The 27,285-nt window shown below is 59.0% G+C and overlaps 1 protein-coding gene across 1 annotated transcript; it reads left to right on the plus strand.

The window, feature by feature from the left end:
• Window positions 1-1,339: 1,339 nt before the first annotated feature.
• IL9R (interleukin 9 receptor) lies at window positions 1,340-20,631 on the plus strand. Its single transcript, XM_064371516.1, has 9 exons — window positions 1,340-1,367; window positions 6,115-6,228; window positions 7,066-7,177; window positions 7,294-7,472; window positions 7,998-8,143; window positions 8,863-9,064; window positions 9,166-9,268; window positions 11,929-12,013; window positions 20,068-20,631. Exons 1-9 carry the CDS (start codon window positions 1,340-1,342, stop codon window positions 20,629-20,631), a joined length of 1,533 nt encoding a protein of 510 aa, XP_064227586.1.
• Window positions 20,632-27,285: the final 6,654 nt, after the last annotated feature.

Consider the following 27,285-nt stretch of genomic DNA (forward strand, 5'->3'; position numbering starts at 1 on the left):
AATGCTAATCCTGGGACCCCACAGTTCCACCCCTAGCGATTTTTCCTATAGTAGGACTCACTCTGTTGGTTGAAGATCCATGCCCAGGAGTTTGAGGCTGCCCTGAGCTATGATCATGTCACTGCACTCCAGCCTGAGTGACAGAGCAAGACTTTGTCTCTTAAAAAATGAAAATAGGGCCAGCCACGGTGGCTCACGCCTGTAATCCCAGCACTTTGGGAGGCCGAGGCAGGTGGATCACGAGGTCAAGAGATCGAGACCATCCTGGTCAACACGGTGAAACCCCGTCTCTACTAAAAATACAAAAAATTAGCTGGGCACGGTGGCGCGTGCCTGTAGTCCCAGCTACTCGGGAGGCTGAGGCAGGAGAATTGCCTGAACCCAGGAGGCGGAGGTTGCGGTGAGCCGAGATCGCGCCATTGCACTCCAGCCTGGGTAACAAGAGCGAAACTCCGTCTCAAAAACAAAAAAAGAAAAGAAATAGGTATTTGTTTCAGCTTAAGAAGTGTCTGGCCGGGTGCAGTGGCCCACACCTGTAATCCCAGCACCTGGGGAGGCTGAGGTGGGCGGATCACTTGAGATTAGGAGTTTGAGACCAGCCCGTTCAACATGGTGAAATCCCATCTCTAATAAAAACACAAAATAATTAGCCGGGCGTGGTGGTGGGTGCCTGTAATCCCAGCTACTCGGGAGCTGAGGCAGGAGAGTGAATCATTTGAACCCTGGAGCTGAGATCGCACCACTGCACTCCAGCCTGGGTGACAGAGTGAGACTCCGCCAAAATAAAAAACTAACTGCTTACAGTGGCTACTTGTGGGCGAAGGTGGAAGGGGACCCTGTTGTTAAAACACTTTTCTTCTGTATGATGAGTCTGCACTACGTTTATATGTAATGCTCTCCCTGCCCCCGATGTTCACACTTTTGGCACAGTGTAGGAGAGACAGGCACTGCTCTGCACCTGCACAGGGTCCAGTTCAATGCATCTCACTGGTGTTTCTCGGGAAGAACACAGTGGACACTCACTTGCCAGTCAGCAGGCGAATCACTGAAGTCTATGTCTGCCAGTCCTCAGCGTCACGGGGACTGAAAGGCTGTCATGTGTCACGGTTCCCCGGCTCACAAGGTTAGCAGTGACAGACACATCTCAGCTCTGCTCGGGAGAGCAGCCCCGTAACACGCTTGTGGTTTCAGATGTGGGCGGCCTCTGTGAACTTGTCATGCGAGGCTCACGTCACCAACTGCTGCAGTTATCTCCTGAATCAGGCTGAGGGTCTTTGCCGCGCACCCAGAGACAGCTGGGTGACAGGTCGCCTCCAGGTTGGGGGCGCAGAGACTGGTGATGGGACGACGCAGATGCATCTGGGAAGGTGAGTCTCTGCTTTGGGCTTCTCAGCCTCTCAAGTCAGCATGAAATTCAGGAGGTAGAGAGTGACGAGGAGCCCTCCATCCGTGGGCACAGGGAACCACTGGGGAAGCATGTCATTGCACGGCATCACCCTGGCTTTACCTCCTCCGGTGTCCTGGGCTTGGGTGTGTCTTAGAGAACGCCAGATTTGCAGCGCTGACCTCAAGGATTACAAACTAATTTCCAGTCCTGTCGTGGTCACGGGCATTGTGTTTGTCAGGCAGAATTGCTTTTTTTTTTTTTTTTTTGAGACAGAGTCTCGCTCTTGATACCCAGGCTGGAGTGCAACGGCGTGATCTCGGCTCACCGCAACCTCTGCCTCCCGGGTTCAGGCAATTCTCCTGCCTCAGCCTCCCGAGTAGCTGGGATTACAGGCACGTGCCACCGTGCCCAGCTAATTTTTTGTATTATTTAGTAGAGGCGGGGTTTCAACCATGTTGACCAGGATGGTCTCGATCTCTTGACCTCGTGATCCACCCGCCTCGGCCTCCCAAAGTGCTGGGATGACAGGCGTGAGCCACTGCGCCCGGCCCCTCTAATTATGGAAGGAAATGTGCTTCCTCAATGATTGAACTGGCCTTTGTGGTATGAGAACGAATGGGTATATTTGGGCTTCAATTGTCATGGCCACAGGCATTTGGTTGTTTTAGGGCAGAAGAGGACCCAGGAGGATGGAGATACCCTACTCCAGCTGTGTGTGGGGCAGCAGGTGAGGGTGGAATTCCAGAGGGAGGGCCGGTCAACCCAGCCAAGCACAGGAAGGGGAGGAGAGGGTTTGTTTTGCAAAGAGCATCGCCCTGTAAGTTTCCTGGGCTATAGGCAGTCTGGAGGATGTGGGCCCTGCTGGGATCCTCCTCTGCCCTCCCTGCCCCCTGCTGTTCTGGGCTCACCCTCTTTTCCAGAGCTTAGCTCCATGACGTAGATTCGTACCAAGGCTGGGTATCCTCACAGCACGTCTTTAAGCAGCATCCCAGAGCCCTGCTTCTGGATACTCACAACACGAACACCATCCAGAAGCCATCGCAGCCTCTGCCAGAGCGGAGGGTTGGAAAACATTTCTCAAACAGTCGAGATGGGTGCAGGGGATGCAACATGATCAGACAGGGTCTTGCCTCAAGGAGCGTGTGGGGCAGAGCAGGCAACACCCAGGGCCCTCTTCACAAAGACAGCAGGAAGAGGATGGGCATCATTTTTCCGTCTCACCTGCAGACTCCAGGAATCTGTGCCAATACCTTTACTCCAGCCCTGGCCCATGGGTCCTTTCAGTTCAGGACTGTGCATGAGAGGTGGCCGTGCTTAGTCTCAGGGGTTCCGTCCGGCTGGGGAGGTTGACTGTACCACTCCGGCCCTGACTTCTTCCTGAGCTGTGGCCCGGCGTTCCCACAGACATGTGCACCTTCTCTGTGATGTGTCCAGCTGGCCTTCCTCCTGCCTCCTGCTCATCCCCACCCCCGTCAGCACCTCACACACTCTGCCCAACAGCACTGGGGATTCCCACTGTGCCAGAGGAAATCCTCATGTGGTCCAGAGAGGGACCTGGCCCCTGTTCCCATTTCCAGCCCCATTTTCTGTCACAGCTTCCATGACCCCAGGCTCCAGCTGCTTCGAGGGTACCAGGGTCTGCATTTCATCCTCTTCCCCCAGCTGACAGAAGACCTCGCTGGACAAGTGTCCACTTAAATAGCAACTTCCATCCTATCCACCTCAGTGGCTGCCAGCTGCCTGAATGGGCCAGAAGAACCAGGATATCCTTCCCTGCCCCCATTAGAAAAGACAAAATTGGACCAGGTGTGTGGGCTCATGCCTCTCATCCCAGGAGTTTGGGAGGCCGAAATGGGTGGATCACTCGAGGCCAAAAGCTTGAGACTAGCCTGACCAACACGGTGAAACCCCGTCTCTACTAAAAATACAAAAATTTGACCGGGCGCGGTGGCTCACGCCTGTCATCCCAGCACTTTGGGAGGCCGAGGCGGGTGGATCACGAGGTCAAGAGATCGAGACCATCCTCGCCAACATTGTGAAACCCCGTCTCTACTAAAAATACAAAAAAAAATTAGCTGGGCACAGTGGCGCGTGCCTGTAATCCCAGCTACTCGGGAGACTGAGGCAGGAGAATTGCTTGAACCCGGGAGGCGGAGGTTGCGGTGAGCCGAGGTCACACCACTGCACTCCAGCCTGGGGAACAAGAGCGAGACTCCGTCTCAAAAAAAAAAAAAAAATACAAAAATTAGTCAGATGTAGTGACACATGCTTGTGATCCCAGCTACTTGGGAGGCTGAAGCGGGGGGATCGCTTGACGTCGGGAGGCGGAGGTTGCAGTCAGCCGAGATCACGCCACTGCACTCCAGCCTGGGTGACAGAGCAAGGCGCCGTCTCAAAAAAAAAAAAAAAATATATATATATATATAATGGGCTCTGTGTAATTGTATAAGGCCAACATGGAGAGTGTGCTTTGAGGCACAGAGGAGGCCAGGGCTACCTAGCCGGCCTCCAGGATGGTGGCCTGCTCCGGTCCAAAATTCTTCTTGGTGTTAGATGAGTGTTCTGGGGATGAGGGCCAGGGAGGGTGAAGGGCTGAGCGTGTCTGAGGGCAGCACTGGGGGTGTCAGGAGCCAGATACTGGGCAGGTCCCAGGCCTCTGAGCTTCAGCATCCTCATCTGTAGGAGGCTGGCGACCCTGCCCCAAGCACAGAGGTGTCAGGAGCCAGGTATTGGGCAGGTCCCAGGCCTCTGAGCTTCAGCATCCTCATCTGTAGGAGGTTGGTGACCCTGCCCCAAGCACAGAGGTGTCAGGAGCCAGATACTGGGCAGGTCCCAGGCCTCTGAGCTTCAGCATCCTCATCTGTAGGAGGCTGGCGACCCTGCCCCAAGAACACAGGTGTCAGGAGCCAGGTACTGGGCAGGTCCCAGGCCTCTGAGCTTCAGCATCCTAATCTGTAGGAGGTTGGCGACCCTGCCCCAAGAACACAGGTGTCAGGAGCCAGGTATTGGGCAGGTCCCAGGCCTGCTCAGCTTACCAGGTACAGAGATGAGTTTTCAGTGCAGAGGAAAAGCAGAGACCTTCCCCTCAGGTAGCTGTCAGGTGTCACATGTGGGTCCTGGTAATCATTCCAACCCTGCCCTCACATACCCCAAGATCTCCCTGACTGTCTTCCCCATTCCCACCTTTCCAGTAACTGCTGCAACAAGGGACAGACACAGCTGCAGAGAACTTGCCGTGGTGTTTCACGCTGTGGCTGCTGGTGCCCGGCTGCATGCTCCGTTCTCGGGAAGGGTGAGGCTACCTGGTCATCCGTCTTAACAGGGGACTGTCCTGTGGGTACCTGGATACATTGCCGGGAGTGGCGTGGAGTGGGGTTAACGTTCTGCCTGGGGCCCTTTGAGGGGGTGCAGCTTTCTTAAGGGTGTGCGTGCTGTAGTCTGCATGCATGCCTGTTTTTTTTTTTCTCCTCCTTATCACTAATCAGTCTTGTATAACCAGGCTGGCCCTGCTTCCTGCCCAGGGGCTATCGGCATAGCATCTGGAGCTGCAAACGGGGTGATAGGGCGTCAGCAGCCTTCCCACACCCAAGTACTTCCTGACACCCAGCCCCTCATCTCCAGCCAACCTCTGGCTCCCCCACGGATCCTGGGGCTCAGGCCTCACACTGCAGCCACGACGGAGCAGGGACGCGACAGACAGAGTTCAGGAAGTGCCATCTGCTGCACAGATACCCTGCTGCCGTCCCTGTCCACCTTCCTGGGGCAGAACCCCGGGATGGGTGTTTATTTAAGAAGACAAAAAGGAGAGAGATTGCATAGACGCCGGGCACGGTGTCTCACGCCTGTAATTCCAAGACTTTGGGAGGTCGAGGCAGGTGGATCCCTTGAGGTCAGGAGTTCAAAACCAGCCTGGCCTACATGGTGAAACCCCGTCTCTACTAAAAATACAAAAAAATTAGCCGGGCGTGGCGGTAGACGCCTGTCATCCCAGCTACCTGGGAGGCCAAGGCAGGAGAATCACTTGAACCGGGAAGGCAGACGTTGCAGTGAGCCGAGATTGCGCCACCGCACTCCAGCCTGGGCGACAGAGGGAGACTCCATTTCAAAAAACAAAATTGTGGGGGGCCGGGCGCGGTGGCTCACGCCTGTAATCCCAGCACTTTGGGTGGCCGAGGCGAGTAGATCACGAGGTCAAGAGATCGAGACCATCCTGGTCAACACGGTGAAACCCCGTCTCTACTAAAAATACAAAAAATTAGCTGGGCACGGTGGCGCGTGCCTGTAATCCCAGCTACTCGGGAGGCTGAGGCAGGAGAATTGCCTGAACCCAGGAGGCGGAGGTTGCGGTGAGCCGAGATCGCGCCATTGCGCTCCAGCCTGGGTAACAAGAGCGAAACTCTGTCTCAAAAAAAAAAAATTGTGTGGAGGTTGTCTGTGTGACCCTGGGCAAGTCATTTCCCCTTCTCAAGACTCAGCTCCTGGCATGTGAATGCGAGTGACCAGTTCCCCCAGCCCTGACTCCCGTGCAGGATGGGGCCTGGGCCCAGGGACGGGGCATGGGCTGGCTGAGGCAGATGCAGAGAGCAAGCTGAGTCAGAGTACAGGATCTAAGTCTGAGGGTGCATCTTACACACTGCAGCCAGGAGTCTCTGGCTGGGTCAAATGGCTTTTCTGAGCTTCAGTTCCTTATTAGTAAAGCCTGGGCAATGATGCCCAGTCCCTTGCAGGCTGGACCTTGGAGAGTGAGGCGCTGAGGCACGGCATGGGCACCTGGCTGCTGGCCTGCATCTGCGTCTGCACCTGTCTCTGCTCGGGAGTCTCTGTCCCACGGGAAGGACGAGGTGAGGCCTCAGCACTCCTGTCTGTGTGAGGTGGGTGGAGAACTGGGGCGTGTTTGGGGGACTGGGCTGTCCTGTGTCGAGCCCCTAGGGAAAAGTCTGGCCCAAACTGTGCTGGGTCCTGTGTCGAGCCCCTAGGGAAAAGTGTGGTCCAAACTGTGCTGGGGCAGGTCGAGCCCCTAGGGAAAAAAGTCGAGCCCCTAGGGAAAAGTCTGGCCCAAAGTGTGCTGGGGCATGTCGAGCCCCTAGGGAAAAAAGTCGAGCCCCTAGGGAAAAGTGTGACCCAAACTGTGCTGGGTCCTGTGTTGAGCCCCTAGGGGAAAAAGTCGAGCCCCTGGGGAAAAGTCTGGCCCAAAGTGTGCTGGGGCATGTCGAGCCCCTAGGGAAAAAAGTCGAGCCCCTGGGGAAAAGTCTGGCCCAAACTGTGCTGGGTCCTGTGTTGAGCCCCTAGGGAAAAAAGTCGAGCCCCTGGGGAAAAGTCTGGCCCAAACTGTGATGGGTCCTGTGTCGAGCCCCTAGGGAAAAGTGTGGCCCAAAGTGTGCTGGGTCCTGTTTCGAGCCCCTAGGGAAAAGTCTGGCCCAAAGTGTGCTGGGGCATGTCGAGCCCCTATGGGAAAAAGTTGAGCCCCTAGGGAAAAGTCTGGCCCTTAGTCTCCCTTCGTCCACCCTCTCGACACCTCTCTGAGTCTAACTGGCCCGGGTACCATGAGTCAGAGCTCATCACTTCCCAGGCCTCCCAGGGCTTCCCCGAGTAGATTCCGCGATCGTTCACTGGTGACTGTCCTGCTCCGATCTGCCCCGAAGCACTGACTGTGGGCTCCCATCGATCATTGTGTCCAGGGCCAAGGGCCGGAACCTTCACCTGCGTCACCAACAACATTCTCAGGATCGACTGCCGATGGTCTGCCCCAGAGCTGGCCCAGGGCTCCAGCCCCTGGCTCCTCTTCACCAGGTGAGGACGGAGGGCCGTGCCCACCTGCACGGGGATGAGGGTGAGGTCCCCAGGATGGCAGCGGCTGCACCCGGACAGTGTAGCGGCCCCGTGGTTCTGACACACGCCCTTTCCAGCAACCAGGCTCCCGGCGGCTCACACAAGTGCGTGTTGCAGGGCAGTGACTGCAGTGTGGTGCTCCCACCCGACGCAGTGATCCTGCCGTCCGACAATTTCACCATCACTTTCCACCGTTGCGTGTCTGGGAGGGAGCAGGTCACCCTGGTGGACCCACAGTACCTGCCCCGGAGACACGGTGAGCCACGGATAGAGGTCCTGGGTGGGACCCCTTGGCAAGAATATCCTGGCTGCCTGGGGGCTGCGGCCTGTGACCCCTGTGGCCCAGTGAGTGTTCTCAGTCCCTGCCAAGTGAGATCCAGGGCTGGGGGCGCGGTTGGCCCCTGGGAGTGGAGAACCCACGTGGTTACTGCAGGGGCAGGGTTTTGGCAGGAAATCAAGATGCAGGGCTGCTATTTGGGGCAGGGGCTGCCGTTTAAGTCAGGTGAAATGCTCTTCAGTGATACCAGGAAGGACTCCAATACTGTGCTGGGAAGAACTTCCAGCAGTTGACTGTGAAGGCGAGGGAAGCAATATTTAGAATCCAGCTAATCTCGCTGCAGAGGCCAGTGGAAGTGATCGCTGTCCTGTCCTGCCTGGGGCTTTACTGGACCAGTCTCCCAGTGAGGTGTCTGGTCAGAGAGGGCCTTGAACATGCCCCTTGGGAATCTCTCAGGTCCCCAGTGTTGGGTCTTCAGCCTCACATGGATTCACTCTGTTCCAGTTAAGCTGGACCCACCCTCTGACCTGCAGAGCAATGTCAGCTCCGGCCACTGCATCCTGACCTGGATCATCAGTCCTGCCTTGGAGCCGATGACGACACTTCTCAGCTACGAGCTGGCCTTCAAGAAGCAGGAAGAGGCCTGGGAGGTAACACGTGGGCTGGTTTTCTCTGGAGTCCTCTCTCCCGGGGACAGCAGTCCAGGGTAGACTCCCCACTCTACACAGGGAGACGTCAACTCACAGAGATGAGGAGGGGAGGGACTAGAGCTAGGTGTGTGTGTACATACACATGTGTATGCTTTGTGCGTGTGTCTGGGAGTGAGGGTGACTGTGCCTGTGTCTCTGTGAGTGTGTGCACATGCTTGGTGAGTGTGCATGTATGTTTATGTGTGTGTGTGAAAGTATGCCTTCTCTGTGTGTGTGCACGTGAATGTGGTGAGCGTGCCTGTGTGTTAACACAGGTGTGTTTATGTGTGTGTGTGAAAGTGTGCCTTCTCTGTGTGTGTGCACGTGATTGTGGTGAGCGTGCATGTGCGTTAACACAGGTGTGTGTGTGAGTGTGTGAAAGTATGCCTTCTCTGTGTGTGTGCACGTGATTGTGGTGAGCGTGCCCGTGTGTTAACACAGGTGTGTTTATGTGTGTGTGTGAAAGTGTGCCTTCTCTGTGTGTGTGCACATGACTAGTGAGCGTGCCTGTGTGTTAACACAGGTGTGTGTGTGTGAAAGTGTGCCTTCTCTGTGTGTGTGCACGGGAATGTGATGAGCGTGCCCGTGTGTCAGCACAGGTGTGTGTATGTGTGTGTTGTATTCTCGAGGGCCGAAGCTTGCAGTCCCACCTTCCGCGCCTGCTGTCCCCACCCCCGCAGCGGGCCCAGCACAGGGATCGCATTGTCGGGGTGACCCGGCTTATACTCGAAGCCTTCGAGCTGGACCCCGGCTTCATCCACGAGGCCAGGCTGCGTGTCCAGATGGCCACGACGGAGGATGACGTGGGAGAGGAGGAGCGTTACACGGGCCAGTGGAGCGAGTGGAGCCAGCCTGTGTCCTTCCAGGCCCCCCAGAGACAAGGTGGGCACTGCTCTGGCTGCTGGGCTTCCAGAGTCTGGGCTGGGAGTCTTCTCTTCCTGGCCCTGAGGCTGCTCACAGCCCTGGGACCTTCCTGCCCGTAGGCCCTGTGATCCCACGCTCGGGGCGCCCAGACAGCATCCTCATTGTGTCTGTGTTTCTCCTGCTGACTGGCCTCATCTGCCTTCTGTTCAAGCTGTCGCCCAGGTAGGTAGCTGCCGTGTGTGTGTGTGTGTGTCTGTGTGTACTTGTGTGTCTGTGTGTGTGTACATGTGTGCCTGTGTTTCTCCTGCTGACTGGCCTCATCTGCCTTCTGTTCAAGCTGTCGCCCAGGTAGGTAGCTGCCGTGTGTGTGTGTGTGTACTTGTGTGTGTGTGTCTGTGTGTACTTGTGTGTCTGTGTTTCTCCTGCTGACTGGCCTCATCTGCCTTCTGTTCAAGCTGTCGCCCAGGTAGGTAGCTGCCGTGTGTGTGTCTGTGTGTGTCTGTGTGTGTGTACTTGTGTGTTTGTGATTCTCCTGCTGACTGGCCTCATCTGCCTTCTGTTCAAGCTGTCGCCCAGGTAGGTAGCTGCCGTGTGTGTGTGTGTGTGTGTGTGTGTGTGTACTTGTGTGTCTGTGTTTCTCCTGCTGACTGGCCTCATCTGCCTTCTGTTCAAGCTGTCGCCCAGGTAGGTAGCTGCCGTGTGTGTGTGTGTGTGTGTGTACTTGTGTGTCTGTGTTTCTCCTGCTGAGTGGCCTCATCTGCTTTCTGTTCAAGCTGTCGCCCAGGTAGGTAGCTGCCGTGTGTGTGTGTGTGTGTGTGTGTGTGTGTACTTGTGTGTCTGTGTTTCTCCTGCTGACTGGCCTCATCTGCTTTCTGTTCAAGCTGTCGCCCAGGTAGGTAGCTGCCGTGTGTGTGTGTGTGTGTGTACTTGTGTGTCTGTGTTTCTCCTGCTGACTGGCCTCATCTGCCTTCTGTTCAAGCTGTCGCCCAGGTAGGTAGCTGCCGTGTGTGTGTGTGTGTGTGTGTGTGTGTGTACTTGTGTGTCTGTGTTTCTCCTGCTGACTGGCCTCATCTGCCTTCTGTTCAAGCTGTCGCCCAGGTAGGTAGCTGCCGTGTGTGTGTGTGTGTGTGTGTACTTGTGTGTCTGTGTTTCTCCTGCTGACTGGCCTCATCTGCCTTCTGTTCAAGCTGTCGCCAGGTAGGTAGCTTCTGTGTGTGTGTGTGTGTACTTGTGTGTGTCTGTGTGTGTGTACTTGTGTGTTTGTTTGTGATTCTCCTGCTGACTGGCCTCATCTGCCTTCTGTTCAAGCTGTCGCCCAGGTAGGTAGCAGCCGCGTGTGTGTGTGTGTACTTGTGTGTGTGTGTCTGTGTGTACTTGTGTGCCTGTGTTTCTCCTGCTGACTGGCCTCATCTGCCTTCTGTTCAAGCTGTCGCCCAGGTAGGTAGCTGCCGTGTGTGTGTCTGTGTGTGTCTGTGTGTGTGTACTTGTGTGTTTGTGATTCTCCTGCTGACTGGCCTCATCTGCCTTCTGTTCAAGCTGTCACCCAGGTAGGTAGCTGCCGTGTGTGTGTCTGTGTGTGTGTGCACTTGTGTGAAAGGGTAAGGGTGTACATGTCTTTGTGTATGTGTGCAGATGTATCTCTATGTGCACGTGTGAGTGTGTGGTGGGTGGGATATCAAGGGCCACCCCTGTCTGGTTCCTCCCCTCCCCTCTCCACTGTCGAGGTTAACGGTGGGCTTGGCTTTTCCACTCTTCACCGTGGGCCAGAAGAGGGTTCTCAAGCTGTCAGGGCAGAGAAGGGAAGGGGGATCTGTGGCAGAGGCCGAAGATAAGGACAGCTTGGTCCCAAGCCAGCCCAGAATCACGGAGGTCAGGAGCCCGAGGTCCTGGTCTCCTGCGCGTGGAGGAGCTTTGTTTGTTCATCTGTTCACACAGTCTATGGAAGGACATTTGGGGCGTCCGGTCTGCACAGGACCCTGTTCTCAGCCTGGCAGACGCGTTACAGAACAAGTTGGACGAGGGCTGTCCTTGAATAAACCATCGTGCCTCATGCACCGCATGTCAGGTTTCAAGAGAGGGTGCTGGGGCCGTGGCAGGCAGCAGATGTGAGGCAGAGGGTGTGGGGAGAGGGGTGTTGGGTGGGGCCAAGCGGGACGGCACTCGGCTTCTCCTGGGAGCCAAGGAACGTGTGAAACTGTGTGATACAACCTAGTTTATCTTTTGAGGAATGGATTGCTGCACAAGGGGACGTGGGAGAGCTGCTGGAGGTCAGCGTGGGCCAATGGGGTGCCCGCCGGGAGGTGATTTCCCTTGAGCCAGGAGAAGAACTGGACGTAAAACCGAGTAGAGGGAATCGCAGGGTCTCAGGACGAGAAATAGAGGGGACGCGTGGCGGGAAGAGATATGAGTGGTGACCCCTGAAGTGGGGAAACGGGCACAGCCTTGCAGGGACGTTGGCGAGGTCTATCTGGACCTGCTGGGTTGGAGCCCCAGGTGACATCCATCCCTGTGGGACAGTCAGTGGATCCTCAGCAGGAAGTCTGGTGCCCAGGGAGACAGTGGGTGGCGTGGGAGCTGCAGACCTTCTGCTGTTGGGAAAGACGGGTTCCTCGAGGTGCTGGCTCCCTCTGAGGACTGAGGACACAGCCGGTAACTCTCTGTTCTGAACCTGCCATTGCAGCTCATGCTGTAAAGGACGTGTGCCTTGGCACAAATCAGTTCCACGTGGCCATGAGGCAAGGAGGCGCACATGGGTCCTGACCTGAGAGTGGGTTGGGATGTGATGAGATGGGACGGAGGCAGTGGCAGGAAGCTCAGCCTCTGCAGTGACCTCAGGCCACTGGGGTTGCCATAGGCCTCTGACCGGCCTCTCCTGGCCTCAGGGTGAAGAGAACCTTCTCCCGGAACGTGCCCTCTCCAGCGGCGTTCTTCCAGCCCCTGTATAATGTGCACAACGGGAACTTCCAGGTGGGTGCAGAGACCACGGCAGGGTGTGTGAGGGTTCACGGCCAATGTGGGAGCCTCGTCAGTGCTTGGAGCCCCTTTTTTATTGTTTGAGACACAGTGTCGCTCTTGTTACCCAGGCTGGAGTGCGATGGCGCGATCTCGGCTCACCGCAACCTCCGCCTCCTGGGTTCAGGCAATTCTCCTGCCTCAGCCTCCCGAGTAGCTGGGATTACAGGCACGCGCCACCATGCCCAGCTAATTGTTTTGTATGTTTAGTAGAGACGGGGTTTCACCATGTTGACCAGGATGGTCTTGATCTCATGACCTTGTGATCCGCCCGCCTCGGCCTCCCAAAGTGCTGGGATCACAGGCGTGAGCCACCGTGCCCGGCCCTTGGAGCCCTTTTTGTATATTAAGCGAATTTCTATTTGTACCGTGTCTCGGATGGGGAAAAACTAGCTTCATTTTGTTCTCGTGTCTGAAGTTCCATGGTTGATGGAAAAAATGTAAATTTCTCATGACTCATCTCTGTCCCCTCTGCTTTGTACCTGTCTGCACCCACCATGGGCCTCACCTCCTCCTGCTGCGAAGGTGTCTGTGGGGAAGGGTCTGTGGTGTATGCACTGCCATTGGGGCTCTCAGTGCCTCTGGGCTCCTGCTCTGCCTGGTCCCCCGGTCCCCCTCGGGTGGCATGCTGGCACCACAGCTGTCACTGCCTCTGGGCTCCTGCTCTGCCTGGTCCCCCGGTCCCCCTCGGGTGGCATGCTGGCACCACAGCTGTCACTGCCTCTGGGCTCCTGCTCTGCCTGGTCCCCCGGTCCCCCTCGGGTGGCATGCTGGCACCACAGCTGTCACTGCCTCTGGGCTCCTGCTCTGCCTGGTCCCCCGGTCCCCCTCGGGTGGCATGCTGGCACCACAGCTGTCACTGCCTCTGGGCTCCTGCTCTGCCTGGTCCCCCGGTCCCCCTCGGGTGGCATGCTGGCACCACAGCTGTCACTGCCTCTGGGCTCCTGGCACCACAGCTGTCACTGCCTCTGGGCTCCTGCTCTGCCTGGTCCCCCGGCCCCCCTCGGGTGGCATGCTGGCACCACAGCTGTCACTGCCTCTGGGCTCCTGGCACCACAGCTGTCACTGCCTCTGGGCTCCGGCTCTGCCTGGTCCCCCGGTCCCCCTCGGGTGGCATGCTGGCACCACAGCTGTCACTGCCTCTGGGCTCCTGCTCTGCCTGGTCCCCCGGTCCCCCTCGGGTGGCATGCTGGCACCACAGCTGTCACTGCCTCTGGGCTCCTGCTCTGCCTGGTCCCCCGGCCCCCCTCGGGTGGCATGCTGGCACCACAGCTGTCACTGCCTCTGGGCTCCGGCTCTGCCTGGTCCCCCGGTCCCCCTCGGATGGCATGCTGGCACCACAGCTGTCACTGCCTCTGGGCTCCTGCTCTGCCTGGTCCCCCGGTCCCCCTCGGGTGGCATGCTGGCACCACAGCTGTCACTGCCTCTGGGCTCCGGCTCTGCCTGGTCCCCCGGTCCCCCTCGGGTGGCATGCTGGCACCACAGCTGTCACTGCCTCTGGGCTCCTGCTCTGCCTGGTCCCCCGGTCCCCCTCGGGTGGCATGCTGGCACCACAGCTGTCACTGCCTCTGGGCTCCTGGCACCACAGCTGTCACTGCCTCTGGGCTCCTGGCACCACAGCTGTCACTGCCTCTGTGCTCCTGCTCTGCCTGGTCCCCCGGCCCCCCTCGGATGGCATGCTGGCACCACAGCTGTCACTGCCTCTGGGCTCCTGGCACCACAGCTGTCACTGCCTGTGGGCTCTGGCTCTGCCTGGTCCCCCGGTCCCCCTCGGGTGGCATGCTGGCACCACAGCTGTCACTGCCTCTGGGCTCCTGGCACCACAGCTGTCACTGCCTCTGGGCTCCTGCTCTGCCTGGTCCCCCGGTCCCCCTCGGGTGGCATGCTGGCACCACAGCTGTCACTGCCTCTGGGCTCCTGGCACCACAGCTGTCACTGCCTCTGGGCTCCAGCTCTGCCTGGTCCCCCGGTCCCCCTCGGATGGCATGCTGGCACCACAGCTGTCACTGCCTCTGGGCTCCTGGCACCACAGCTGTCACTGCCTCTGGGCTCCAGCTCTGCCTGGTCCCCCGGTCCCCCTCGGATGGCATGCTGGCACCACAGCTGTCACTGCCTCTGGGCTCCTGCTCTGCCTGGTCCCCCGGCCCCCCTCGGGTGGCATGCTGGCACCACAGCTGTCACTGCCTCTGGGCTCCTGCTCTGCCTGGTCCCCCGGTCCCCCTCGGGTGGCATGCTGGCACCACAGCTGTCACTGCCTCTGGGCTCCTGCTCTGCCTGGTCCCCCGGTCCCCCTCGGGTGGCATGCTGGCACCACAGCTGTCACTGCCTCTGGGCTCCTGCTCTGCCTGGTCCCCCGGTCCCCCTCGGGTGGCATGCTGGCACCACAGCTGTCACTGCCTCTGGGCTCCTGCTCTGCCTGGTCCCCCGGTCCCCCTCGGGTGGCATGCTGGCACCACAGCTGTCACTGCCTCTGGGCTCCGGCTCTGCCTGGTCCCCCGGTCCCCCTCGGATGGCATGCTGGCACCACAGCTGTCACTGCCTCTGGGCTCCTGCTCTGCCTGGTCCCCCGGTCCCCCTCGGGTGGCATGCTGGCACCACAGCTGTCACTGCCTCTGGGCTCCTGCTCTGCCTGGTCCCCCGGTCCCCCTCGGGTGGCATGCTGGCACCACAGCTGTCACTGCCTCTGGGCTCCTGCTCTGCCTGGTCCCCCGGTCCCCCTCGGGTGGCATGCTGGCACCACAGCTGTCACTGCCTCTGGGCTCCTGCTCTGCCTGGTCCCCCGGTCCCCCTCGGGTGGCATGCTGGCACCACAGCTGTCACTGCCTCTGGGCTCCGGCTCTGCCTGGTCCCCCGGTCCCCCTCGGATGGCATGCTGGCACCACAGCTGTCACTGCCTCTGGGCTCCTGCTCTGCCTGGTCCCCCGGTCCCCCTCGGGTGGCATGCTGGCACCACAGCTGTCACTGCCTCTGGGCTCCTGCTCTGCCTGGTCCCCCGGTCCCCCTCGGGTGGCATGCTGGCACCACAGCTGTCACTGCCTCTGGGCTCCTGCTCTGCCTGGTCCCCCGGTCCCCCTCGGGTGGCATGCTGGCACCACAGCTGTCACTGCCTGTGGGCTCTGGCTCTGCCTGGTCCCCCGGTCCCCCTCGGGTGGCATGCTGGCACCACAGCTGTCACTGCCTCTGGGCTCCTGCTCTGCCTGGTCCCCCGGCCCCCCTCGGGTGGCATGCTGGCACCACAGCTGTCACTGCCTCTGGGCTCCTGGCACCACAGCTGTCACTGCCTCTGGGCTCCTGCTCTGCCTGGTCCCCCGGCCCCCCTCGGGTGGCATGCTGGCACCACAGCTGTCACTGCCTCTGGGCTCCTGGCACCACAGCTGTCACTGCCTCTGGGCTCCTGCTCTGCCTGGTCCCCCGGTCCCCCTCGGATGGCATGCTGGCACCACAGCTGTCACTGCCTCTGGGCTCCTGGCACCACAGCTGTCACTGCCTCTGGGCTCCGGCTCTGCCTGGTCCCCCGGTCCCCCTCGGATGGCATGCTGGCACCACAGCTGTCACTGCCTCTGGGCTCCTGCTCTGCCTGGTCCCCCGGTCCCCCTCGGGTGGCATGCTGGCACCACAGCTGTCACTGCCTCTGGGCTCCTGCTCTGCCTGGTCCCCCGGTCCCCCTCGGGTGGCATGCTGGCACCACAGCTGTTACTGCCTCTGGGCTCCTGCTCTGCCTGGTCCCCCGGCCCCCCTCGGGTGGCATGCTGGCACCACAGCTGTCACTGCCTCTGGGCTCCGGCTCTGCCTGGTCCCCCGGTCCCCCTCGGATGGCATGCTGGCACCACAGCTGTCACTGCCTCTGGGCTCCTGTTCTGCCTGGTCCCCCGGTCCCCCTCGGGTGGCATGCTGGCACCACAGCTGTCACTGCCTCTGGGCTCCTGCTCTGCCTGGTCCCCCGGTCCCCCTCGGGTGGCATGCTGGCACCACAGCTGTCACTGCCTCTGGGCTCCTGGCACCACAGCTGTCACTGCCTCTGGGCTCCTGCTCTGCCTGGTCCCCCGGCCCCCCTCGGGTGGCATGCTGGCACCACAGCTGTCACTGCCTCTGGGCTCCTGGCACCACAGCTGTCACTGCCTCTGGGCTCCGGCTCTGCCTGGTCCCCCGGTCCCCCTCGGGTGGCATGCTGGCACCACAGCTGTCACTGCCTCTGGGCTCCTGCTCTGCCTGGTCCCCCGGTCCCCCTCGGGTGGCATGCTGGCACCACAGCTGTCACTGCCTCTGGGCTCCTGCTCTGCCTGGTCCCCCGGTCCCCCTCGGGTGGCATGCTGGCACCACAGCTGTCACTGCCTCTGGGCTCCGGCTCTGCCTGGTCCCCCGGTCCCCCTCGGATGGCATGCTGGCACCACAGCTGTCACTGCCTCTGGGCTCCTGCTCTGCCTGGTCCCCCGGTCCCCCTCGGGTGGCATGCTGGCACCACAGCTGTCACTGCCTCTGGGCTCCTGCTCTGCCTGGTCCCCCGGTCCCCCTCGGGTGGCATGCTGGCACCACAGCTGTCACTGCCTCTGGGCTCCTGGCACCACAGCTGTCACTGCCTCTGGGCTCCTGGCACCACAGCTGTCACTGCCTCTGTGCTCCTGCTCTGCCTGGTCCCCCGGCCCCCCTCGGATGGCATGCTGGCACCACAGCTGTCACTGCCTCTGGGCTCCTGGCACCACAGCTGTCACTGCCTGTGGGCTCTGGCTCTGCCTGGTCCCCCGGTCCCCCTCGGGTGGCATGCTGGCACCACAGCTGTCACTGCCTCTGGGCTCCTGGCACCACAGCTGTCACTGCCTCTGGGCTCCTGCTCTGCCTGGTCCCCCGGTCCCCCTCGGGTGGCATGCTGGCACCACAGCTGTCACTGCCTCTGGGCTCCTGGCACCACAGCTGTCACTGCCTCTGGGCTCCAGCTCTGCCTGGTCCCCCGGTCCCCCTCGGATGGCATGCTGGCACCACAGCTGTCACTGCCTCTGGGCTCCTGGCACCACAGCTGTCACTGCCTCTGGGCTCCAGCTCTGCCTGGTCCCCCGGTCCCCCTCGGATGGCATGCTGGCACCACAGCTGTCACTGCCTCTGGGCTCCTGCTCTGCCTGGTCCCCCGGCCCCCCTCGGGTGGCATGCTGGCACCACAGCTGTCACTGCCTCTGGGCTCCTGCTCTGCCTGGTCCCCCGGTCCCCCTCGGATGGCATGCTGGCACCACAGCTGTCACTGCCTCTGGGCTCCTGCTCTGCCTGGTCCCCCGGTCCCCCTCGGGTGGCATGCTGGCACCACAGCTGTCACTGCCTCTGGGCTCCTGCTCTGCCTGGTCCCCCGGTCCCCCTCGGGTGGCATGCTGGCACCACAGCTGTCACTGCCTCTGGGCTCCTGCTCTGCCTGGTCCCCCGGTCCCCCTCGGGTGGCATGCTGGCACCACAGCTGTCACTGCCTCTGGGCTCCGGCTCTGCCTGGTCCCCCGGTCCCCCTCGGATGGCATGCTGGCACCACAGCTGTCACTGCCTCTGGGCTCCTGCTCTGCCTGGTCCCCCGGTCCCCCTCGGGTGGCATGCTGGCACCACAGCTGTCACTGCCTCTGGGCTCCTGCTCTGCCTGGTCCCCCGGTCCCCCTCGGGTGGCATGCTGGCACCACAGCTGTCACTGCCTCTGGGCTCCTGCTCTGCCTGGTCCCCCGGTCCCCCTCGGGTGGCATGCTGGCACCACAGCTGTCACTGCCTCTGGGCTCCTGCTCTGCCTGGTCCCCCGGTCCCCCTCGGGTGGCATGCTGGCACCACAGCTGTCACTGCCTCTGGGCTCCGGCTCTGCCTGGTCCCCCGGTCCCCCTCGGATGGCATGCTGGCACCACAGCTGTCACTGCCTCTGGGCTCCTGCTCTGCCTGGTCCCCCGGTCCCCCTCGGGTGGCATGCTGGCACCACAGCTGTCACTGCCTCTGGGCTCCTGCTCTGCCTGGTCCCCCGGTCCCCCTCGGGTGGCATGCTGGCACCACAGCTGTCACTGCCTCTGGGCTCCTGCTCTGCCTGGTCCCCCGGTCCCCCTCGGGTGGCATGCTGGCACCACAGCTGTCACTGCCTGTGGGCTCTGGCTCTGCCTGGTCCCCCGGTCCCCCTCGGGTGGCATGCTGGCACCACAGCTGTCACTGCCTCTGGGCTCCTGCTCTGCCTGGTCCCCCGGCCCCCCTCGGGTGGCATGCTGGCACCACAGCTGTCACTGCCTCTGGGCTCCTGGCACCACAGCTGTCACTGCCTCTGGGCTCCTGCTCTGCCTGGTCCCCCGGCCCCCCTCGGGTGGCATGCTGGCACCACAGCTGTCACTGCCTCTGGGCTCCTGGCACCACAGCTGTCACTGCCTCTGGGCTCCTGCTCTGCCTGGTCCCCCGGTCCCCCTCGGGTGGCATGCTGGCACCACAGCTGTCACTGCCTCTGGGCTCCTGGCACCACAGCTGTCACTGCCTCTGGGCTCCGGCTCTGCCTGGTCCCCCGGTCCCCCTCGGATGGCATGCTGGCACCACAGCTGTCACTGCCTCTGGGCTCCTGCTCTGCCTGGTCCCCCGGTCCCCCTCGGGTGGCATGCTGGCACCACAGCTGTCACTGCCTCTGGGCTCCTGCTCTGCCTGGTCCCCCGGTCCCCCTCGGGTGGCATGCTGGCACCACAGCTGTCACTGCCTCTGGGCTCCTGCTCTGCCTGGTCCCCCGGCCCCCCTCGGGTGGCATGCTGGCACCACAGCTGTCACTGCCTCTGGGCTCCTGCTCTGCCTGGTCCCCCGGTCCCCCTCGGATGGCATGCTGGCACCACAGCTGTCACTGCCTCTGGGCTCCTGCTCTGCCTGGTCCCCCGGTCCCCCTCGGGTGGCATGCTGGCACCACAGCTGTCACTGCCTCTGGGCTCCTGCTCTGCCTGGTCCCCCGGTCCCCCTCGGGTGGCATGCTGGCACCACAGCTGTCACTGCCTCTGGGCTCCTGCTCTGCCTGGTCCCCCGGTCCCCCTCGGGTGGCATGCTGGCACCACAGCTGTCACTGCCTGTGGGCTCTGGCTCTGCCTGGTCCCCCGGTCCCCCTCGGGTGGCATGCTGGCACCACAGCTGTCACTGCCTCTGGGCTCCTGGCACCACAGCTGTCACTGCCTCTGGGCTCCGGCTCTGCCTGGTCCCCCGGTCCCCCTCAGATGGCATGCTGGCACCACAGCTGAGCGGTGGGCTCTGCCCTTCCCTCTCTTCCCCCCACGTTGGGCTCCCACAGCTCAGGAACCAGTGAGCAACCTGGGGGTTGCATCATGCCCTCCCCTCCCTGCTGGGCTGGAGGTTCATGCCCCCTGGCTGGGAGGAGGGGGAGAGGGAGGGCTCCAGTGAGTGGTCTCTGGTTTTTCCCCTCAGACTCCTCATTCTGGGCAAAGGACAAGAGGCAGTGAGGGCCCCTCCCTGGGGTCTGGGCCAAGCTGACCCCTCTCCCCTCCACACCGCGGCTCCCGCTTACTGTGCGGAAAAATCCTTCTCTCTCTCAATAAGGAGCCTAGTTCTCAAGATTTTTATCCAAAAATAGAATTCGAACCATGAACCGGCCCCTGGCTCTTTTCAGAGTCGCCCTCTTTCCCTAAGGTGGTAGGTGTGACTGTCAAGGACCTGGGCAGCCGAGGACAAGTGCTTTGAAAGTCACCAGTCCTGACAGCGACTCCTGCGTGTGTGTGTGTGTGTGTGTCACGTACGACTGACCAGACTCTGTAGCTGCTGTCACGCGTTGGCTCTATCCTGGGCAGATATCACCATCTGTACCTTGGTTCAGGCTGTTGTGAGCACCAGGCCCTGTGCTGGGGGAGGCGTGAGGACCTGAAGGGACTCAGGGTCCCATGTTGAGGCTGGGCTGGCACCTGGGCGTGGACTTCAGGAGGGCTTCCTGGAGGAGGAGGGAGGCTGGGCTTGCCCGAAAGGAGGCAGCTGCTCCCAGGATGAGTTCTGTACGTACTGCCTGAGCCCTTCTCTCCTCCCGCGCTCTGTTCCAGACTTGGGTGGGGGCCCACAGGACCGGCATGCTGCTGACCCATGACTGTGCTGGCACCCCACGAGGAGCCTTGGAAGCCCGCGTCCACGAGGCCGTTGCACTGCTCACCTGCGGCCCAGTGTATCCTTGGAAATCTGTGTGCCTGGAGGAGGACCAGGAGAACCCTGGGACCAGCGTCCTGGGGAAGCTGAGCTCAGAGGACCTGCTGCCAGCAGGGGGTACGGAGTGGGGGGCAGAGCCGCTTGCCTATCTGCCACAGGAGGGCTGGCCCCCCACGTCCCCCGCCAGGCCAGCTCCCCCAGACTCAGAGGGCAGCAGTGACTACTGTGGTGTCTTGGACTGCTACGGGGGACGCCACCCCTCAACCTTCCCTAGAAACACGCAGAGCTCTGGGCCCACCCCAACCCTGGCCCGTGGCGTTTCCCGTGAGCATCAGGGCCTGGAGACCCAGCAAGGAGGTGCCTGGATGCTGGCTGCTCACTGCCAGAGGCCCAGGCTGCATGAGGAACCCCAGGGCACGTCGCCGCGTCCTGTCTTCAGCAAGCCTCGGTCCTGGACGTTCTAGGTTCTGACTCGCCGGATGGATCATGTCCATTTGGTAAATGGACTGAAGTCTCTGGAGCCCTCGTCTGGGACGGAACCTCCTTTGAAGGGGCCCCTAGCAGTGGCCAGCGGTCCTGTCTGGATGGAGGCTGGAGCTGGTCCCAGTGTTCTGGTCCTGCTTTCTAGAGATTCTTTTTTTTGAGATGGAGTTTCGCTCTCGTTACCCAGGCTGGAGTGCAATGGCGCGATCTCGGCTCACCGCAACCTCCGCCTCCTGGGTTCGGGCGATTCTCCTGCCTCGGCCTCCTGAGTAGCTGGGATTACAGGCACGCGCCACCATGCCCAGCTAATTTTTTGTATGTTTAGTAGAGACGGGGTTTCACCTTGTTGACCAGGATGGTCTCGATCTCTTGACCACATGATCCACCCGCCTCAGCCTATCTCACTCTGTTTACTCTCTATTTTTTTTTATTTTTTTTTTTTGAGACGGAGTTTCGCTCTTGTTACCCAGGCTGGAGTGCAATGGCGCGATCTCGGCTCACCACAACCTCCGCCTCCTGGGTTCAGGCAATTCTCCTGCCTCAGCCTCCCGAGTAGCTGGGATTACAGGCACGCGCCACCGTGCCCAGCTAATTTTTTGTATTTTTAGTAGAGACGGGGTTTCACCACGTTGACCAGGATGGTCTCGATCTCTTGACCTCGTGATCCACCCGCCTTGGCCTCCCAAAGTGCTGGGATGACAGGCGTGAGCCACCGCGCCCGGCCCTCTTTCTAGAGATTAAAAGCAGCTTGATGGCTGTTGCAAAGTATTGATGACTGGAAGGAGGGGCCAGAGGAGGGGCGAGGGGTGGGGTTTGACCAGCCCTGGGCTTTCTGGGCTCTAGAGCTAGCAGTGTGGAGGCTTAGGGACAGCTCTGGGCTGAGCTCAGGGTGGAGGTGCAGCTCAGGGAGGGGCAGCTTCAGGGACAGCAGGGTACAAGCTCAGGGACAGTTCCTGGGAGGTCAACACCCTCTTTCCTCCTCGTCCTCATCCTCCGTCTTGCTCCAGGAAACTGAGAGCTGAGGCTGGAGCTCCCAGACAGTCGAGGCTGGAAGTGACCGTCCGTCCACCAGCGACGACAGCCTGTTAAGGGTCCTGCTTCTGTCCCTCAGCCTCTCCCAGGCTGGGCTTGGGGAGCAGTGCCAGATGGAGCAGAACGTGCCACAAAATGGGCAGCTTAGAACCACAGAGACTTGTTGTCTCACAGCTTCGAAGTCCAGAAGTTGGAAATAAAGATGTTGGCACTGTTCACGATCACATGTTCTTAGGCTTCTGTCTGGGTGATAAAAGAATACTGGAAGTTGGCCGGGCGCGGTGGCTCACGCCTGTAATCCCAGCACTTTGGGAGGCCGAGGCGGGTGGATCACGAGGTCAAGAGATCGAGACCATCCTGGTCAACATGGTGAAACCCCGTCTCTACTAAAAATACAAAAAAATTAGCTGGGCACGGTGGCTCACGCCTGTAATCCCAGCTACTTGGGAGAGACTGAGGCAGGAGAATTGCCTGAACCCGGGAGGCAGAGGTTGCGGTGAGCCGAGATCGCACCATTGCACTCCAGCCTGGGTAACAAGAGCGAAACTCCGTCTCCAAAAAAAAAAAAAAAAAATTTATGTGTTAGGTGAGTGTCATTACACATGGGGGGGCGGTGATCAGATGCGTGATTAGGAAATGGGGACTTTAGTATTATCATAGGGCCAGGGTCGTTCTCCTGGCCTTGTGCACGAGCAGGTGATACACTCAACTCCCTTGAGTGAGACTTATGGTGGGATGATGCTTATCTTATTTTTTCTCAGACAGTTGGCAAGGTCTGGTCACCTGGTATGTCACCTCCCGGGTTCAAGCGATTCTCCTGACTCAGCCTGTGGAGTAGCTGGGATTACAGGTGCCTGCTACCGCGCCTGGCTAGCGTTTGTATTTTTAGTAGAGACGGTGTTTTGCTGTGTTGGCCAGGCTGATCTCAAACTCCTGACATCAAGTGAATCACCTGCCTTGGCCTCCTGAGTAGCTGGGATTACAGGTGCACGCCACCACGCCCAGCTAATTTTTGTATTTTTAGTAGAGATGGGGTTTCACCGTGCTGGTCAGGCTGGTCTTGAACTCCTGACCTCAGATCAGTCCTTTCTCTTACCGAATAGCATTCCATTCCATGGACGTACCCAGCTTGGTTATTCGTTCACCTGTTGAAGGCCATCCTGACTCCTTAAAGTATTTGGTCATTATGAAGAGATCAGCTGTACGTAATTGCATATTGGCCTCCATTTGGACCTAAGTTTACAAAGCAGTTATCTATACAGCTAGGAGTGCAATTGCTGGCTTTTGTGGTGAGAACATGTTTAGCTTTGAGAAAAACTGCCAAACTGTCTTCTGAAGCCACTAGCATCGAATGAGAGTTCCCGTTGCAATTTTTATTGCATTAAAAAAAAGATTGTAGCCATTTTATTAGATGTTCAATGGTTCTCATTGTTACATTAATTTGCTTTTCCCCCGTGACAAGTGCTCTTCAGCATCATTTTGTGTGCCTGTTTGCCAACCGTGTCTTTTTCTTTTCTTTCTTTCTCTCTTTTTCTTTGAGATGGAGTCTTCCGCTGTCGCCGAGGCTGGAGTGCAGTGGCATCATTTCAGCTCACCACAACCTCCGCCTCCCAGGTTCAGGCAATTCTCCTGCCTCAGCCCCCTGAGTAGCTGGGATTATGGGCACGTGCCACCACGCCTGGCTAATTTTTGTATTTTTAGTAGAGACGAGGTTTTGCCATGCTGGGATTACAGGCATGAGCCACTGCACCCAGGCATAGCATCTGTATTTTTTGTATATTTTGCACACAGGTCTTTTTCAGGGTTGTTTTGTGAATATTTTCTCTCAGTCTGCGGCTTGTTTTTCGATTCTCTTAACAAGATATTTCACAGAGTAGTCATTTTCAATTTTAATGAAGTCCACATTATCGTTTCTTTCTTTTATGGACTGGCTTTTTTAAAGAAGTCATCACCAGTTCTTCTGTAACTGTCCTGAGTGTTTTTTGGGATGAATTGCTTTTGCCCCTTTAACTGTGATGAAGCTAACATTAGGCGAAGGATATGAACAGACACTTTACAAAAGATGACATATATGAGGCTAACAAATCTATGAAAAAATGCTCATCATCACTGGTCATTAGAGAAATGCAAATCAAAACTACACTGAGATACCATCTCATGCCAGTTAGAATGGCGATCATTAAAAAATCTGGAGACAACAGATGCTGGAGAGGACACATGCACACGAATGTTCACTGCACCACAGTTTACAATAGCAAAGACCTGGAACCAGCCCAAATGCCCATCGATGATAGACCGGATAAAGAAAATGTGGCACATATACACCACAGAATACTATGCAGCCATAAAAAAAGGATGAGTTCTTGTCCTTTGTAGGGACATGGATGAACCTGGGAACCATCATTCTCAGCAAACTGACACAAGAACACAAAATCTGTTGGTGGGGAGTGGGGGGACAGCAGGGGGTGGGGAGTTGGGGAGAGATAGCATGGGGAGAAATGCCACATATAGGTGAAGGGGAGGAAGGCAGCAAATCACACTGCCACGTGTGCACCTATGCAACAATCTTGCATGTTCTTCACATGTACCCCAAAACCTAAAATACAATAAAAATAAAAAATAAAACATAAAAATAAATTCCTAAAATAAATTTTTAAAAAAAGGATTTAAGGCCGGGCGCGGTGGCTCAAGCCTGTAATCCCAGCACTTTGGGAGGCCGAGGCGGGTGGATCACGAGGTCAAGGGATCGAGACCATCCTGGTCAACGCGGTGAAACCCCATCTCTACTAATACAAAAAATTAGCTGGGCACGGTGGCGCGTGCCTGTAATCCCAGCTACTCGGGAGGCTGAGGCAGGAGAATTGCCTGAACCCAGGAGGCGGAGGTTGCGGTGAGCCAAGATCGCACCATTGCACTCCAGCCTGGGTAACAAGAGCGAGACTCCGTCTCAAAAAAAAAAAAAAAAAAAAAAAAAAAAGGATTTAATCTCTTTTCCAAATCAAATAAACACCACCTCTGGCCTCTGAAAAAAAAAAAAAAAGTAATTTCTAAAATCGGGGCCTGGAAAAATCGAGACGCGGATTTTCAGAGATTTCCCCAGGCCTGCCGCAAGTGGGCGCCCGGCTCCTGGCAAAGCAAAGCGCACCGCGCCTCCTGGTCGCCTCCTCCGCGCACGCGCACAGCGCGCGTCCTACGGGCACGCGCACACCGCGCCTCCTCCGCGCACGCGAACACCGCGCCTCCTCCGCGCACGCGAACACCGCGCCTCCTGCGCGCCTCCTCCGCGCACGCGAACACCGCGCCTTCTGCGCGCCTCCTGTTCGCCTCGTCCGCGCACGCGCACACCGCGGCTCCTCCGCGCACGCGAACACCGCGCCTCCTACGGGCACGCGCACACCGCGCCTCCTCCGCGCACGCGAACAACGCGCCTCCTGCGCGCCTCCTCCGCGCACGCGCGCACCGCGCCTTCTCCGCGCACACGCGCACCGCGCCTCCTACGCGCACGCGCACACCGAGCCTCCTGCGCGTCTCCTCCGCGCACGCGCACACCGCGCCTCCTCCGCGCACGCGCACACCGCGCCTCCTCCGCGCACGCGAACACCGCGCCCCCTCCGCGCACGCGCACACCGCGCCGCCTCCGCAAGGCGGCGTCCTGGGAGTCCATTGTGAGGCCTCGGCTTCCTTTCATCAGGACCCGCTTGGGAGAGGCCGCTTCGAGACCCCCGGGGACACCTGGGGCCGCGTCCAGGGTGAGGACAGGGCGACGCTGCTGCAGCCGCGGGACAGCTGGGGCCGCCGCGGCGGAGGTGAGGACGAGGCTTCCCGTCCCAGGGAGCACGGCCGCGTTTCCCGTGGGGCGCTTTGCAGCGGACCTCGCTTTGTCGGAGCGTCGGTTCTCGCGGGCTGGGGCGTGTCACTCCCACGCAGGCCAGATGCCGTTATGGATGCGACTGTGTTTCCGGGGAGAGGAGGAGGAGGAACCGGCGGGCTGTTCGGGAAGGTCTGGTAGGCGCAGGCGCCACGGCCTGAGAACGCGGAAACGGGAGACTGGGATCAGTGCTTGGTGTTTTTTTTTTTAAAGACGGGGTTTCACCATGTTGGTCAGGCTGGTCTTGAACTCCTGACTTCAGGTGATCCGCCGGCCTTGGCCTCCAACGTGCTTGGATGACAGGCGTGAGCCACCGCGCCCGGCCAGTCCTTGGTGTTTTTTTTTTTTTTTTTTTTTTAAAGACAGGGTTTAACCATGTTGGTCAGGCTGGTCTTGAACTCCTGACCTCAGGTGATCCGCCCGCCTTGGCCTCCAACGTGCTTGGATGACAGGCGTGAGCCACCGCGCCCGGCCAGTCCTTGGTGTTTTTTTTTTTTTTAAAGACAAGGTTTAACCATGTTGGTCAGGCTGGTCTTGAACCCCTGACCTCAGGTAATCCGCCCGCCTTGGCCTCCAACGTGATTGCATTACATGCGTGAGCCACCGCGCCCGGCCAGTGCTTGGTGTTTTTTTTTTTTTTTAAAAGAAGGCGTTTCACCATGTTGGTCAGGCTGGTCTTGAACTCCTGACCTCAGGTGATCCGCCCGCTTTGGCCTCCAAAGTGCTTGGATGACAGGTGTGAGCCACCACGCCCGGCCAGTGCTTGGTGTTTTTTTTTTTTTTTTTTTTTTTTTTTTTTAAGACGGGGTTTCACCATGTTGGTCAGGCTGGTCTCCTGACCTCAGGTGATCCGCCCACCTTGGCCTCGAAAGTGCTTGGATGACAGGCGTGAGCCACCGCGGCTGGCCGGTGCTTGGTGTTTTTTTTTTTTTTTTTTAAATGACGGGGTTTCACAATGTTTTGGTCAGGCTGGTCTTGCACTCCTGACCTCAGGTGATCCACACGCCTTGGCCTCCAAAGTGGTTGGATGACAGGTGTGACCCACCACGCCCGGCCAGTCCTGGGTGTTTTTTTTTTTTTTTTTTTTTTTTAAAGAAGGCGTTTCACCATGTTGGTCAGGCTGGTCTTGAACTCCTGACCTCAGGTGATCCGCCCGCTTTGGCCTCCAAAGTGCTTGGATGACAGGCGTGAGCCACCACGCCCGGCCAGTCCTGGGTGTTTTTTTTTAAAGACGGGGTTTCACCATGTTGGTCAGGCTGGTCTTGAACTCCTGACCTCAGGTGATCCGCCCGCTTTGGCCTCCAAAGTGCTTGGATGACAGGCGTGAGCCACCACGCCAGGCCAGTGCTTGGCGTTTTAAACCGTTATTAATGTAGTGGAAAAAGCACAGCAAAACAGGAAAGTAGGCACATTAATGCTAGTTAACAGTAAGCTGTAAACCTCTATGGCCCTGGGTTCTTTTCTTTTCCATTTTTTTTTTTTTTTTCCGAGACGGAGTTTCACTCTTGTTACCCAGGCTGGAGTGCAATGGCGCGATCTCGGCTCACCGCAACCTCCGCCTCCTGGGTTCAGGCAATTCTCCTGCCTCAGCCTCCCGAGTAGCTGGGATTACAGGCACGCGCCACCGTGCCCAGCTAATTTTTTGTATTAGTAGAGACGGGGTTTCACCATGTTGACCAGGATGGTCTCGATCTCTTGACCTCGTGATCCACCCGCCTCGGCCTCCCAAAGTGCT

Source organism: Aotus nancymaae, unplaced genomic scaffold (genome assembly GCF_030222135.1).
Source record: "Aotus nancymaae isolate 86718 unplaced genomic scaffold, 86718_ANA_hifiasm-v0.15.2.pri h1tg000138l, whole genome shotgun sequence".
NCBI classification, from domain to species: domain Eukaryota; kingdom Metazoa; phylum Chordata; class Mammalia; order Primates; family Aotidae; genus Aotus; species Aotus nancymaae.